Consider the following 16305-nt stretch of genomic DNA (forward strand, 5'->3'; position numbering starts at 1 on the left):
TCAACAAACATACATTATTCACAACCTAAGTACAGTTAAATATTTTTTTGTTTTTTTTAAAGAATGGCAAACAAAAAAATCTCACCAAAAAGTCCTTAAATTGCCCTAAAAGTAACAGGAACCATCAGAAAAGTGACCTGCAAGGGTCCTAAAACCCTGAAATGCATCATCAGTATAGAATTGTCATTTCCAATTTATTTAATAAGAACTAACAGACAAATGAAATAAAACACTGGATTTTAATTTTCTTTCAAGTGATACATCTATGTATAAGATTTCATGGCCTTGCATGATACGTACGGTACACTTTCACCATTAAAAGATTCTGCAGTTTTTCTTGTTTTGACATTCTGCAAAGTGCAGCAGATGACCTAAAAAGGTCACACTATACTGTGCGGGTCAACCAATAATGCCTTATCTTTAAAAAACAAAACAAAAAAGAAAGCATAAAAAAACAAAACAAAAAATCTTTATAATTTACAAGATTAACTTGTTAGGACCGAATGAATTAACATACCTCAATACTTGGGGGTTTTACTGAATTGCGTACAATACTCCACTTGGGAAGTCAGTAGCAAAAAGTGTCGTGTGGCTTGACTCTGTTTACCTTCCACACACAACCAGATCTTCAAGTGTGTCCAGAGTGGCATGGCACGAGTGCAAACATCTTATCAAATGAAATAAAAGAACATTTTTTTAACACAAAGATAGCACATTTCTTTTCCATTGAAGCTTCATTTTTTTTACTCCTATGCCTTATTAAGTGCCCAAAACCAAGCATTAGGTAAATGACAGCACCAGTTGAAATATGAGAGGAGGTCCTGGGCCACATATGAACAGAACGCCCAAAAAAATAGTTAAGCATTGTAGAAATGTTCCTAAAATCAGGATTGAGTTTTTCCTTTTTTTAAAAAAAAAGAACACACAGAAAAACAAAAAAAATATTGCACATATAAATGGCCCAACTCCTCCTCCCTTGTTGCTCTAGTCGAAGATAAAAAGCAAGTCTTAAAGGGTGTCGGTTGCCAATGAATAGAAGTGAAGGTGGTCAGAGCAAAAGTGAGGCAAGCCACAGGAAAAAGTTCACAAACGTCAGGAAATCACATCGACTATAAACGCGGCTCGCTCGCACAGCGGCATGTAAAAAAAAATCAAATCAAATCAAATATTGAGCGGAGCGAGCCAGTAAATGATTACAGTACTGCTAAAGCTTCATCCTCCGTCTATTGTGTCTCCATACAACATATTGCGATCATTTAGAAGCCTTATCTAACAGAGTTGTCACAATTTTTTTTTCTTTAAGCATGCGCGCACACATCTGCATACTGTATATTTAACAATAGATGGAGACACTTAAACAGCCTTAATAAAGCAACAATAGGATTTCAAATGTGTTTTAACATTAACGCAGCAGGTTTAAACTGCTGAATTTCCTTTAGTAAATACTGAAGCATTGCAACCATGAATCAAAGTCCGTTTTTTTTTCTTTCTAGAATGCGAGTTTGTCTGCAACTTGGGCAAAATATGTCCTCTTTTGTTGAAATGGGTTTACGTATCTTCTAAAGCTTTCTTGATGTGCTTCCATCCAAGACGTGGAAAAAAAATAGTACTGCGTATTACTGTACTCTACTTGACATCCCATCATTTGATTTGGGTGAGCTCAAATGTACTAGCTGCCGTCGTATTGAACAACTACCGGGCCTACAGCACAAAAAGCATTGTTATCTTCATTTTAAAATGATTTCATTCACAAATGATAATACAGGATAGCGTTACTCTGATAGAACAAAATACTCGAGAAAATCTTCCCATAACCTTTGGGCTTCATCAAAATGTTTTCATGAACATTTCATAAATAAGACATCGCATTTCTGTTCAAAGTATAAAATAGTACTTTTCCCCGCCCCAACTATACTATAAGCAGTAAACCCCATTTGATATCCTGGCGAAAAACCTCCAATTGAAGCTGCAAAGGCTGCAAGCTTTATCGCAACAAATTCAACATATAAATTTGCTTATATTTCATCTTAGCTTTTCTAACTTTGACATAACTGCAACGTAAAGCAAAATGACCATCACCGGATGCTATTAAATATATCTAATAAATCCCTTTTGATGAATAAGATTCCCCGACTATTGTATGCGGCCTCCTTTTGTTTCCCACCACTAATGTGTCTGCTTGGTTTTGTCCCACCTGATGACATGATGCAGATGATGGACGGGAAAAGGAAAGTGAGGTGAAGCGGGCGGGATGAGTCAGGGATGGAAAAAAACTGCTTCCCAAGCCTATCCATCAGTGCCGTTTTTGTTGGGCGCGTTGCTATTGATGTTCCCGCCGTCCGGCTGCTGCTGCTGGCCATCTTTACGAGGCGGCATCCTCTCGTTTATCCTGTCCAGTCCACGGGCTTCCTCGAAATTACGAATTTTCCTCGTGGGAGAGAAGCCTTGAATGGCTAAAAGGGGAAAAAAAGCAGAGATGAAATTACTTAAGGCTGCAAACGATGAGTTGCTGCAGTCTCTGTTCTGTTCTAAAAGTATCAACAAAAGTATTTTGGCCTGCCGCGGCACAGATGGGGAGTGAATACGGGTTACACATGCACAATAACTTGGACGGGTACAAATACTAGAGGGACGGGCTAATACAATCAAACACCTCATGCTCGTTGGACTTACAATTGTGTTCCGGAACAGCCATGGAAAGCAGGCAGAGAAGGTGAGCAAATGAAAAGAAAAACTTGTGAGGCAAATTACTCAGTCATTGGCACAGTAGCAAGTTAAACAGACAAACATTTAAGGGTAGCATATCTAAAAATCGTACCGAGGATTTTTATTTAACAGTTCTCTTGCACAATCAGGTATTTTGTGGCAATATTCAGCATTTAATGTTCACCATTACGGTCATACTCTATCAGATTTTCAAAATGTAGGATCCAGGCAAGGAAGATGATCTTTAAAACCTCCAGACTACTGAGGGACTGTGCAGTAACCTCAGTCAAAGTCTGCAGAAGGTCCCCACTTTGTGGACTTCCTGAGTGTGGCTCCAGTTTTTTAACTAGGTCTACAATGTCTTGTGTGTCTTATGTCAAGGAACCAAGAAATTTCCCAAAAACGGGATGAAATAAAGTTCTAATTTAAAATCAATGACCTATAATGTACATAAACACATTAATCCCTATATAATCCAGACTGCATTTGTTACAGTATTATTGTATATTGTATAATGTTTATTTTATAAAGTTATAATTTAATAGGCTCAACTAGAACATCAGCGTGTATGTATTTGATTGGGAAACCCTCAAATGAAATGAAAGATGGCTACCATCTCTAGCACGATAGTTTAGTCTGTGTATTGTATTGGCCAAGCAGGGAATGTGGCTTGTTACCCCACAAAGCAAGAGCAATTGGCAGACAATCGATTAACACCCAGATAGTGTAACGGGATTAGCTGCTGAAAATATCCCAGGAAGGGATGTCCCAGGTCTTAGCTCGTTCTTAACAGGCTTTTCTCTGGGTTGGGAGCCACTATTGGCAAGAAAAACCCATGTGAAAACAACAGCAGTAGTTTTACAACAGTACCACCCACAACTACATTAAAAAGATCTCTTATAATTAAAACTAATCATTCCTATACACTATTTGCAATGTTAGCATTTCCCGAGAATGTTATTAAATCTTTTATGTCGGTAGATGACTTTAGGTGATAAAAGTGCTGCTCTGGAATTGCAGTAGTGTAACTATAGTTTGCGTAAGTGTTAAATTACAAAAGTACAAGTCACAAGACACTGATAATGCAAGAGTATCCAGTACATACAGTCAAATGAATAATTCAATAGTATGTGGAACTGCAGATGTGAATCAAATAGAGGGAATACAAACATAAGAAGGGGAAACCAAAAGCCATGCGTACCTTTTGCTTTAGCTGCTTCAATAGTAGCTACGTTAAAATGGAATTTGGGGAAAGAAGGCAAAAAGGGACACGTTAAAATACAGCAAATACAAGAGCAAGCAAATACTTCATTCAAATCAAGCCTCAAATTCATTAACAATTGTCATCTGACGGTGACAGTAACTGTAAAAAAGGTCCAAAAATATGTCGCAGTCAATTTACATGCCAATTCCCAGCAACTGGCTATCAACATTAGAACATCTAGTTGAGTGTTTGGGTGCGAATGAGAAAGTTGGTGCTGCTTGGAGATCTAAGATGCGACTGCCAGTGTCAAAGGGTCATGAGGACTTAGGAATGGAGAGCAAGGGGGGATTTGGCAGAGCAATAAGGGCCTGATTTACAAGATACCAAACAGAGGGCATTCAATTGTACTGTTTGCAGACACTGCATGTAAAAAGTTGCACAAAACTGACAGGATTGAATGTGTTAGTGGAAGACAGGTATTCAGGAATAGAAATCTGTTGCTCTGCTAAATATTGGGAAGCAAGAAACGGTTGAGTGCAGTTCATCACGCTCTTAGAATGTGTGAATTTGATGGATCTGGTGGTCCTGCTGTCAAAGCACACTAAAATCAAATGACACAGATGCAATGAAATGCAGAATTGGAAGTGTTGTTGTCAGACAGTGAGTGACGAGGCGTGTCCCTGATTCCAAGTCAGCCCTGAGCTAAATAATAAGCTTCAAAAGTGACAGAAGTAAATTTGCATTAGTCCCTCCCAAAATGGGCATAAAACCATGCAAAAGAGTGCAATTGGCAGACACCATCTTGGTTGCTTCCCTGTCTAGATCAGTCAGCATGAGCAATTGATTTTGCACATTTTTAGTAAGTCAGGCCCCAAGAGGGAGACTGGGAAATGCACAACAGTGACAAAGCTGGATGACACATTTGGATGCCACGTAGTCCCCGAAAAAAAAAAAGAACTGCAGCACACCTGCTGTCCTAGATTTGTTTAGACATGTAAACACACTCTGTATTTTCTCATTGACAGCTATTGTTATTCCAATTAAACTACAAACATATACTTATATCATTCTGCGTTTTGCTTGCCAATTTTGTCAAAATTGTTTTCACCATGTTAAGGTTGACAGAAATAGTCTTTTTTAATGTGTTAATCATATGGCTTATCGCGAATAATGATCACTATTAGGTGTGTTTATCATTAAAGATGGTGCTGATTTGAATGATAAAAATTCCCATGTAAATGGATTTGTCCACATTGGAGCCCAGAAAATGTGGCAAAAGAAGTCAATGTGAACAATGGCATTCTCCTAAAGGTCATTACATGTGGTCTCTCTCCTAAAGGCTCCACAACTTCTGTAAGCCTCCAGTGTGGCACAGCGTGACACCTGACATGTTCTCTGGGGGAAGAAGGTAAGCGCTAACCTTTAGATCAGAAGGGTCAGCAGCCTTTTGTAGGTGATAGGCTAACCTCTCAAACAGTTTGGGCTACAAATTCAGGGGTTTCTTCTTGGGAGGAGCATGCTGCCATTGATCGAAAGCCCTTTAAAGCTACTACCGGCAAACAGGGGAGCTTTGATGACCTCACTCATGATCTGTACCTCAATGCACGAATCGTCAAACACAATCTTGGTGATACGGATACAAAACAGGCAGACTGTAGATAAAAGCAAACTTACCAGTCTGTAATGTCTGCTTTCCACCTGATAGCACGCCCACTGGAAGTGTTCCAGTTGGGGTCAGGCCTTTGAGAGTTAATACACTCTCACTCTCCTCCCTGGTCCATGAAAACAAAGCGTATATGATGGCACATCTACTTAATGATTTCAATTTATCTTCAAACTAAGAGGTAAAATGTGTAAAAACATTTGGATGCAGCGTTATAACTATGGCGTGACACCTGTCATGAACATCAACGAATGGTTATGACACATGTCATAAGTGTCCTAACCTCAAGTCTAACCTTTAACTTTGCATCAAAATGTGCATAATTTATGTACAGATTGACACTTTTGAGATTGTCAGAAAACGCCTTCACAATAAAGTGCAACCAAACGGTTTTACTAGTCAGCTGTTCATTGGAATCTATTTCACATATATTAGAAAAAAAAAATCACCGACTCATACCTAAGGACTGAGAAGACTCGGGCCATTTTGCCAACTGCACGAATCTTGTTACGAATGACCTCCTTTCGCATCGCTGTGGTACCACCTGGGCAACAAGAAATATAACTCAAAAAGCAAGTATTGACTGAATCGGTGGCTAAATTAAAGTACCACTAATTGTCTTTGTGAGGGAATGACTGCATGTGGCTAAATATACCCCAGTAGCATACAGAAAATCAATGGAAAAGTAGAATATGAAATTACTGGGGTAGAAAATTGTTGATTATCACGTAGTAGCAGCAACCTTACCTTCATACAGATCATCTCCCTCTGACATAAGTTCATCATCGGAGCAAATATTGAGCACATTCACCAACATCTCAGTCACTGCAGAAGGAGAAAAGTTAAGGGTAGCTTAATTGTGTGCTAACTTATGGCTGTAAACTCAACCATGCATTTAATAGCAATTATGAAAGCACACAGTATCGATTATATTTTCCCAGCATACCTTTTTCGCCAACAAATGGCAAAGACCATGTAAAGACATCCATAAAGTTGGGTAACCAATAAGGATGAGGGGAACAGTTGAACTGTCGGATATTCATCACATTGTTCTCATATTTTAGCACAGCAGCTGGAACAAAACAAAATGAATATGAGGATTAATATCTAATACAAATAAATAAACTATTAAATATGATTGAAGAGCAACTGACCTTTGTTGTTGTACACGTCAAGATAATTTGGCGCTGAAAAGATTGTAATTAATGAAGGAAAGCCCGTAGTTTGACTTTTTCTGTACATCCGATAGCTATTTAGCAAAAAAAAAAAAAAAAACACAAAAACAATCAGACACCAGACAAATATATTATCAATTTTTTTTTTTTTTTTTAAATCAAGCCTACTTACCCTGCATCTTGGGCTTCATGGGCTCTAATTACTGACAACAAGTTATTATTTACCAAAAAGTCACAAACTGCAGAGTAACTGCAAAGAGATTCACAAGAAAAAGTGTTAAAACCTGAGAAAAGTACTAGACTTTTTAATATGAAATGTGGCAGCCTTCCACACCTTGTTTTTTGTGTTACATAAGCCATTACTACTAAAGAACAATTCCTTTTTCGAGGACTCTTATTATACCAAAAAAAACATCACTACCAAGAAGATTTAATAGAAACACCTGAAAAAGTAGGAACAGCCTCTGACAGAGTTATGGTTGAAGTGTTCCGTTGTTTTTTCGCTCCCGTAGTCTTCACCAGGGTCGGCCCAAATGAGGTCACACATTGGCCCAAATGCTGGAGGCTCTTTAAATCTATCTAACTGTCAGAAAAGACAAAATTAAGTAGTGTAAGTATATTTTCATGACAATCTATGACTCATGAGCCGATTCAAAGCGTGGGACTTACTTTCCTTATGTCGTCAAGGCAGTTAATTTCTGGTGAGAGTCCACCATGTACACACAGGAACTGTTGATTAAGCAGGGCAGCAAGGGGCAGGCAGTCAAACGCCTCCATACAGGCATCATAGACCCTTTCTGAGTACTTAATTTTACCTGTCACAGACATGGAGAAACAAAGTTCTATTGTTATATGATGCTATCATCAATCTTCCATGGTAGGTTAGTTACACCATGAATTTTAGCATTAAGGTTTTGACTTAAATGTTATGCCTTTATTATAATTACACAAGTCCAATGAGACTTTAAGTTTCACCTTAAAGAGTAGACCTAATAAGTAGGAACAAAGAAAAAATTGTATATACTATAGAAATAAAATGAGGTAGGAAACTAAAATGTTTAGCAGTACGTGATAGAGGTCACTATGTTTTTTTATGCAATTAACCAAAGTACACGACAAAAATTTGCAGCGCTAAGACTAAAGTAAAAATCGGAGAACATTGCTTATTGATATGCATCTGGCAATATGATGCCATTTTATCCTTCAGTGGCAGTTCTTAATTGAGTATGGATTAGTTCCTTCGTCCTTCCTTTAGTCCAACGTATCCATTAATGTGGATAACAAACACACAAATCATTGGCACAATCAACAGCGTTTAAGCCGAGGAGATGCTGTGACTGATTTCTGTGGCTCCTTAGCCAAGAGTCACAATATATCTTCCACAGTGTCACTTGTACAGCAGTGCAAATCAGATTGAGGTCAGGGAAAGCAAACTCATTTCAGTCTGGAGCAGACAGGACAACGCCAAAACAGCACAACACCGCACAGATTGTGCCTATTTTCAGTAAGAAAAGAACCTCACTGCAAGCCTGTAACCTATATACCAAATACAGTATAGAAAATATCCATGCAGTATTGTGCATGTGCTTTACACGGACAAATAATATATAAGGTACAGTGAACACCCATGAAACAACTAGCTACTAGTTCTCTTGGCAATGATTTTAAAAAGAGAAAAATGTGATAAATCAATCATTCAGAATGAACTAACATTGGTGAGAATGTTACATCACACATTCAAAGATGTGTATAGGGTGTAAAGATAACAGTTTTGTGCCTGCAAATGAGGTTGCATGTGGGTAGAGGTGAAGATGTTTTGAATGTATTCAATAGGTACTTGGCAAGGTTGTCTATGTGCTGTCCCATAAAGCCACGCATAGACACAAAAATACATAGAAACGCCAACGCAGGCTACAACCGCCATCCTGTTTAATTGTGTGAAATGGATCAACAACACGCCAGACAGCACTCATCACTCTGGCAGTTTGTCATCTGCATCATTGCAATAAAAAGCCTCCTTTGGCTATGTGGCGTCTCTTATGCAGATAAAGTGTTAGGCTGATCTCACCGACACTTTCTGTCAAAGACAGCCAGGGACACTGGACAATTTATGAAGTGGAGTCTGTAACCATGCATTTGCAGACGGTGGAAATGAAACTCATATTCAAACATTTCAGTTCCACTTGAATGCATTTTTGCCAAAATAGTAAACTACTGAACAATATACACATCTAACCAAAAAGCATGTTGTCAATCCCTTTATTTCTACTACAGAATAAAAAAATGAAAATAAAAAACATTATTTATTGTTGCTTATCTTCTGTGTTTCATATGTTAGTGGGACCCAATATTTGAAATTTGGTGTGGGGAAAGTCTGTTTATATGATTATAGCTGTAATATTTAATAAATTTAACCTATTGGATAATTGTACTTTTGTGCTAATATTTTTGTATATGCGCGAAAACATTATATGTATTGTAGTAGTTCTAATGAGGGTGATCCTACTTTGCAGTTTTTCGTTTATCGCGGCCATCTCTGGTCTAAATTAACCACGATATTCGAGGGATTACTGTATTTCCATAACATACATTCATTATTATATGACAGCATTAGTAACAGAAAAAGATAGAAAGTGGACATGCAGGAAACTGGCATTGATATAGCTGAAAGAGCTGTAGTACTTACATTCCTGTTTGAAGGTGAAGTACTCTGTGAGGTGCCGGCACTCATGGTTCCCTCGCAGGAGGAAGAGTGTGTTGGGATGGTTGATCTTGAGAGACCAGAGGTAGAGAACACACTGCAAAGACAGATAAAGTGACAGGTGGAAATTGGAGAATTGACTGATTTGTGATGCACAAAGCTCGCTGTATATACATGGAAAGTGTTTATCTAACTGTATAAAGGAAGCCAGAAGTCAAATGAAGGGGAGGAAAATATACATCTGCACTCTCCTCTAAATCAGACCAAGGCTAAACGATAAATGCCTTCATCTCATAGTTGCAACACAGTGCAGATATGGGCACATAATAGGATTATGGTGTCAATTATGAATCAAAGAAACATGTAATTGCTACGTCGGTAAAGTAGCTGGACTACTCGCTTGCCCTGAAAGGCTTTTCTAAAAAGGTATAACACTACTTCAAGGAGCACTTTATGTTCCCTAGGCAACCATATCCTTGTATTCAATTTTATGTAGACCAATCACTCATTTTGGGAAGAGCTGTGTTGCCTTTTGTTTAAAAAAAATAAAATTTAATAAAAAGTTGTTATTTAGATTACAAATGATAAAAAGATGGTGATGCATGTGCATATCTAATCTAACTTTCAAATTAATGAGAGATAACGAACACATTTTATCCTCACAATGGTTGCCTGGGGTGCTGGAGCATATCCAAGTTGACTACCAGCACCAGCAAGCATATTTTTGGGATGTCGGAGGTCAACAGGAAACGTAAGACATTACGAAAATGTACTGATTAGTACAATTACCTAACATACAAGATGTCAATATTTATTGATGAAAAAAAGAATCTCGCCGTGAAATGTTCGAGTTTTTTTTAACCATTGCATGCCTAATGATTAGTCATGATCTAACAACTTGTAATTATAATGTTGTCCTAAATTGTATGTAGCTGCCAAGTTTATAAGTACTTTCAGAAATTCCAAAATATATTTTGAAAAACCCATATAATAATAATAACAGGTGGGAGCTCCCAAACATTGCATCACAAATGCATAGGAGAGCAGAAGGATAGTTCAGGGATATTTTGAGACGCTTCTATACATGCTTTGAGATCCTTTTACTCATGAAAGTGGGTCATCATTGCAGCTATAATGAATCCAAGCTTAGTCTAGTTGCCACCCTCCAGCTATAACTCTCACCAAGGCCACTGCAGACCACTTGGTACAGCCGCTCTACAGGCGTCTAGTCCAAATGTGCATCTTATTTTTAACCATTCCAATCACCATGGATGAACCGTGCCCTTTGGAATTGGCACTCTAACAGAAATTTAGCCCAGAAGCACATGGACCATACATTGAAGGCAGCACAGAACAATACTATATACTGAGTGTGTATCATTAAACAGTCCAAACTAAAAGTAATGTAGTTAAAAAAAAATTAAAAACTTACCTCAATACTGAAGTATCCTCGATCTACGTAGTCTCCGAGGAAGAGATACCTCGTATTACTAGGTGATCCTCCCACTTCAAATAACTTCATGAGGTCAAAGAATTGACCGTGGACATCACCACATACTGGTAAAACAAAATCAAGGCCGTTTTTTAAGCAAGTAGCTTGTGTAAAAGGTGGAAAAAGTAAAACTGTCCGTATTGGCAATTCAGCAAGCTGCCTGCCTTGTCTTCCTCCAATTTAAGTGACGTTATAATTTTTTCGGTTTGGCTGTAACTGGAAAATGCATTTTGTGTTTTACAATTTCAATAGAGAAACCTTTTACTTGTTCTCATCGCAGCTTTCAACCTCATTATCAATCTCTGCCAACTTTATATATTTATATATTTATTTATGTATTAATATATATTTTTATATTTATATATTTTGTGTTTATATATAAGCCAGAAGATCTTGAACTTACAATTCTAATCTCATCACCAACTGACTCCAAGTTAGCTGACTCCTAACTCTCAGTTGCTCTTGGAGAAGTCATTAGCCTAGGGGCTACACATACTGTATGTTCTTTCCTTAATGGGTTTCTTTCCACCCTGCATTGTGAGTGCTGTACGCGATTCAGGCCAATAATACAGAATGGCTTTTGTCCACTGTTGTGACTGATGAAAATCAATTTTAAGCGTGTTAAATTGTATAAAGGGAACACATGGGTTGTGTGTCACACTAAAGTGGCTTTGTCAAACACTGTTGAAGAGTTAGCTTCAAACATTACAAAAGATGATTGAAAAAAAATCATTAACAATCAACAAAATGGCATGTTAAAGAAAAGTTGTTTCACAAACATACCTGTAATAGGTGCCTCCACCTCCAACATGCATTTCTCTTGCCGAAGGATGTTGGCTCCATCGTTGATGATCTTAAGCGCTACATCTTCTTCCACCCTGCCCTCTTTGACAAGATGGTTACGTAGCAGCTCAGCGTTGGGTTTGCTATCTTCAAATAGCTCTTTTATAGTCAATTTATGTTGTGGGGGGTATGGCACAGCTGTTGAATAGGAAAACAGTGGATTATTTAGGCGAAAAATGTCTGTAAAAGCACAAGTCACTACACAAATTGAAACTATTTGCATATTCCCAAGCATTTTCAGTATGTAGATTTGGCATGTGAAGTGTTACAAGCTCAACGATGACAGGAAAAGCATAGCCATTGGGAACTGATTTTGAGTGAAAATGAAATCCTAGAAGGAGAGGAGGTACACTCATGAATCTGCATGTCGCCGAGGTACGTAATATGCAAGATGAGGCTGTGCACCTTAACACGACTTGTCTTCCTCCAACAAACTGCTCCGCACCACCCACACAATCCTTTTAGTGATCAGCAAAAAAGGTCAGCTCAATGCGTTTGAGGCCACTACCTGAGAGCTTCATGATTAAAATCCACTTAAAAGCCCATTTGTTCTCACAGTCTAATTTAGCAAAAATATAGTGCCGCAAGGAAGACAACCAACACAACTGCATCTGAAATAAGGAAGATACTACCATAGTGTAAGTATAATCCACTATGGAAAATAAATACAAGTAAAATTGCCAGTCAGTCATTTCACATATATATAAAACTATGAAAAAAATGCAGTATGCATGTAGTCTGGAAAATATGGTAGTTCTCTTGATAAAATAATGGGTGTGGCTTATATTTAGGAGTACCGTCAAGTTGGAAAATTCCATTTTTCTAAAACAAAATAGAGTAAATTTTTGTCATGACTCTTGTAACAATCACATTACAGGGCACTTATTATAGCATGGGACTTGTTTATACACATGTTGAACATTTTTCTATGAAAAATGCATTGACTGCTGCGGTATAAATAACCAATAAGTGCACCTCAGCCTTCAAGGCACGGCCGTGAAGAGAGCCGTAAGCTGAGGTGGTGCAAGCTTTAAGAACAGATTAGGTAAAGCCTCTATTAGCAAGGGCTTCCAGATTCAGGGGCTGTTTACTTAAAAGCCCTGACACACTCGCGACAGCTCTGGTAAGGAACAAAGCAGGTTTTTGAAACTAAAAACAATATTGATGACCTATCAAAAAAAAAGAAAAAGAAAAAATCCTAGCACCACAACCACATTTAATGGCTTCTCCAAATACCACCTTAAAAAAAACAAAGCGACCTGCAATTGATGAAACAGATATCATTCAATGCATAGAAAAATCTAGTCTAGCAAATTAAACTGACAAGTAAGACTCTGACTAGAAGGAAACAAATACGACCACAAAACTTGTGAGCTATTGACCATGAGGAATACATAAGCACGCAGTTCTAAACAGCAATTCATAAAGATAAATGCATCCAAATGTGGTCTGTACAAACTGTTCAAATACAGATAGGGAAGTAGCACTGTCTGTCATTGAACAGTGGCACTTCATTCAAACAGAGTACAGGGAAATAAAACGAGCACAAATGTTTGTTCTCTCAACGAGGTGAAGTAGGCTTTTACAGGCAAGTGAGGAAAAATGTTTTGTTCAAAATAAATAGGTCCCAACGCCCTGCACTGGGATTTTTTTTTTATTAGAGGGATTAATTAGCATTAATGTTTGATGAACTCTTCTTGAAAATGACAGACACACATTGGGCTATTGCTGCACTGCATCAACACCCACGCCGTCTGGCACGACAACAAACGCCTCAAGAAACAAAGGCACTACTATTTACCATCCCGCCCACTCTAGATTGTGTTTGGCCAGTGATATGGTCCAGTACCTAGAATATGTTTGCTATTGTTTTGAAATCAATACGATATAGACATAATTGAATGATAAAGATGTGGCTGAATAGAGATGAATGGCACAGACTGGCTGACTGAATTATAAAACCCTCTTCAGATTGCTCTAATTATCAGTGAATGCATTAATTATCCTTGCATGTTAATCAGAAAATCCTTGAGTTTATTCCTCATTGCCATCAGTCAAAGTGGCTTTGACGGTAGCTTGCAAAATTGGCTTATATAGTCCACTTTTGCTTCATTTTAAAAAGCGGAAATGTCCTTTCGAGCTGTCACAATAGCTAACAAGGGGTTCAAGAAATTGATGGCTAATTATTTGGAATTTCAAACTGTTGTTTAAGTCATTTCCAGACCTAGAATTCTGTTAGTTAGTCAATCACAGGGCACACTGGGGCGAACAACCATTGACCATATCGATAATATTGTAGATATTGTCCAATAATGTGTGTTGTTGAACAAGAATGCTGTTATATACTAAACCCAATGAAACATTGTTGTTTCTTACATGCTTTGTGGTCTTCTTCTTTAGTCTTGAATGGTTTAAACATGCAAGGTTTTGCTGGGTAGTGCCGCTAGGATAATTGACTCAAAGAAGACGGGTGTTGTTTGGGCACAGTCATTGAAGACGCCTACAGCGTTTCAGAACTAACAGGCCAAGCATTTTTCTTCATTTTCAAAGCTTAATTACATACAATAATGAGTGTATTACACGCTTAAGGCATTTTGATTCATCCAAATCTGGCAGGCTTGGTAACAGTCTTTACTTTTGCCCAAGAAAATAATTAAATATTTCCTTCTTGGACTGCCACTCACATACAAGTAGGAATACAGCTAAATGTTGGTTTGTTTGCTTGATTTCTGTTGGAAATAGTAGCTTAATATCTAGGGAAATATAAACTAGGTCAGGGTTCACTCTTCTAATGTGGACCTTGGAGAATGAAACTTTAATGCATGGTGGACTTAAATACACCAGTTACCCCAGAGATGCCATGCTTCCGAAATATGTGGCACAGATTACATTGTATCACAATGGGTGTAATGACTATCCCACTTTAATTAAACATATTAGTTTCGGGCTTTCCCTTAATGACGATTGACTCCTAAGTAGTGTTGTCCTTTTGTTCCTTCTCCGGTTCCTGTTCTCTCTCTGACCAGCATGTGGCTGGCCATGTTGGGAAGATCACTGGGGAGATTCTTTCCACAATTACCTCCCTCACTCTCCACTGGCTCACACTTCAGCATTCCAGTCCCCTGGCAGGACACACTCCGAGTGCCCTTGCCGACAGACATAGGCGTGGGTTTTGCTTGCTTTAAGTAGTCGTACAGTTGGTTTGTATTTGGTTGCGTTGGGTTATGGTTTCGGTTGGGTTGGGTTGGGTTTTGGCTTGGGTTTCCCCAGGGATTGCCTCAACCCTTGCCTTGCCAGTTCACTGGTAGACTAGACACAACAAGTGGTGTCCTGTCTGCTCTACGAAGCAGTGAGACCTCAGGGTGAAAGAATCCATCTTGTCTTATTCTGCTAGCAACCCGATCGGACCTCGGCTATTCCCGCGAGTGAGCCCGACCGACCCTGAAGAATTAGGTATTCCACTGTCCTAAATGTCAAGGACAGTCAGCACCAAGATAGGACTATGACTCTCCTTTGATTTACACTGAAATGCCACATACATAAACAAAATAACTGCAGTGTAGATGATGTACCTATTAAGTTACCAGACATGTATTTGTGGAACAGGTGATTAACAGGTTATGTACAATTGCTCATGCATTCATTTACACAGAGTCAATTTAGATCTGCAAAAGAGGGAGCGGCTCAGATTCAGAATGAAAAATAATAAAATAAAATAAAAAAAACATAAGTGAAGGCCATCGCTCACCTTTAATGAGCCGTTCCGTTGTGGACTGTTTCTCTTGTTTGTCTTTATCCTTTCCTGACATCCTTGCTTCGTTTGTTATTAGTTGTTAAAATGTGGTGCTGCTCTCCTCCACGTTAGCTTGGGACAAAGTAGCGCATCGGTTTCGTGCTCTTGACTTTGGGGTTTAATATTGATTTTACCAACATACAGTGGAGTGTCGGCGGGGGTGGAATAAGAAAAAAATAAGGCTATGCAAGGAGCTGCAGCTCTTTGTGCTGTGCTAGCTTACTTGCAGCAACATTAATGCTGGAAGAAATTTTTCGAAATGTGCAAAATGAAAAAGGGGACTTCCTTTGTTTTGGAGAACGATGTCACTCCCAGCCAATGTGCAAATACCTGAATAATAGCTAGAGCCCAGGGTGGCGTTCCGAGATAATCCGATTGAGTTAGTACTCTATTTTTCGCTAGTTAGCCAGCTAACATATTGAATGTAGTGGCAAGTGGGCGAAGAGGAAAAAATGGCAAATGAAGACTGATCGTTCATCTTCGAGGTACAAGACGCTCCGGGAAGAAGAAGAAGAAGAAAAAAGGACGGCGTTGAATTAACGGGTAAAGTCGTTCCAAGAGACAGAGCAGGTCTTGACAGTGAATCCGTCCTCCTCCTCCTCAGATTAAAGTGTAATCTGACAGTGTGAAGAGGCAACGGTGGATTTCCTACAACATGGTGGAGCCGCCGTGACGTGACTATGGAAACGTGACACGTGGGTTGGGGCTGCGTTCACAAACACTGGGCG

General features: G+C 38.7%; 1 protein-coding gene across 3 annotated transcripts; it reads right to left on the reverse strand.

Moving 5' to 3' along the window:
* Positions 1-220: 220 nt before the first annotated feature.
* On the reverse strand, positions 221-16224 carry ppp3cca (protein phosphatase 3, catalytic subunit, gamma isozyme, a). Of its 3 annotated transcripts, none has more exons than XM_077744271.1 (14): positions 15533-16224; positions 11725-11922; positions 10882-11006; positions 9435-9546; positions 7418-7563; positions 7192-7331; positions 6921-6998; positions 6728-6822; positions 6520-6645; positions 6321-6398; positions 6033-6117; positions 5585-5682; positions 3908-3934; positions 221-2453 (listed from the first exon to the last, which is right to left on the reverse strand). In XM_077744271.1, the coding sequence occupies exons 1-14, from the start codon at positions 15591-15593 to the stop codon at positions 2287-2289; spliced, it is 1536 nt and encodes a 511-aa protein (XP_077600397.1). In that variant the 5' UTR covers positions 15594-16224; the 3' UTR covers positions 221-2286. The 3 variants fall into 3 exon arrangements, with proteins under 3 accessions (XP_077600397.1, XP_077600398.1, XP_077600399.1); XM_077744272.1 differs by having other exon boundaries at positions 221-2444; positions 15533-16223; XM_077744273.1 differs by lacking the exon at positions 3908-3934.
* Between the last annotated feature and the right edge of the window lie 81 nt (positions 16225-16305).

Source organism: Stigmatopora nigra, chromosome 22 (assembly GCF_051989575.1).
Source record: "Stigmatopora nigra isolate UIUO_SnigA chromosome 22, RoL_Snig_1.1, whole genome shotgun sequence".
NCBI classification, from domain to species: Eukaryota; Metazoa; Chordata; class Actinopteri; order Syngnathiformes; family Syngnathidae; genus Stigmatopora; species Stigmatopora nigra.

Coding starts and splice junctions, on each gene's coding strand:
- ppp3cca (XM_077744271.1), bottom strand. CDS start 15,593: ATGTCAGGAAAGGATAAAGACAAACAAGAGAAACAGTCCACAACGGAA. Junction 7,332..7,417: donor GCCTTGACGACATAAGGAAA/GTAAGTCCCACG, acceptor CTTTTCTGACAG/TTAGATAGATTTAAAGAGCC. Junction 6,823..6,920: donor CATGAAGCCCAAGATGCAGG/GTAAGTAGGCTT, acceptor TTTGCTAAATAG/CTATCGGATGTACAGAAAAA.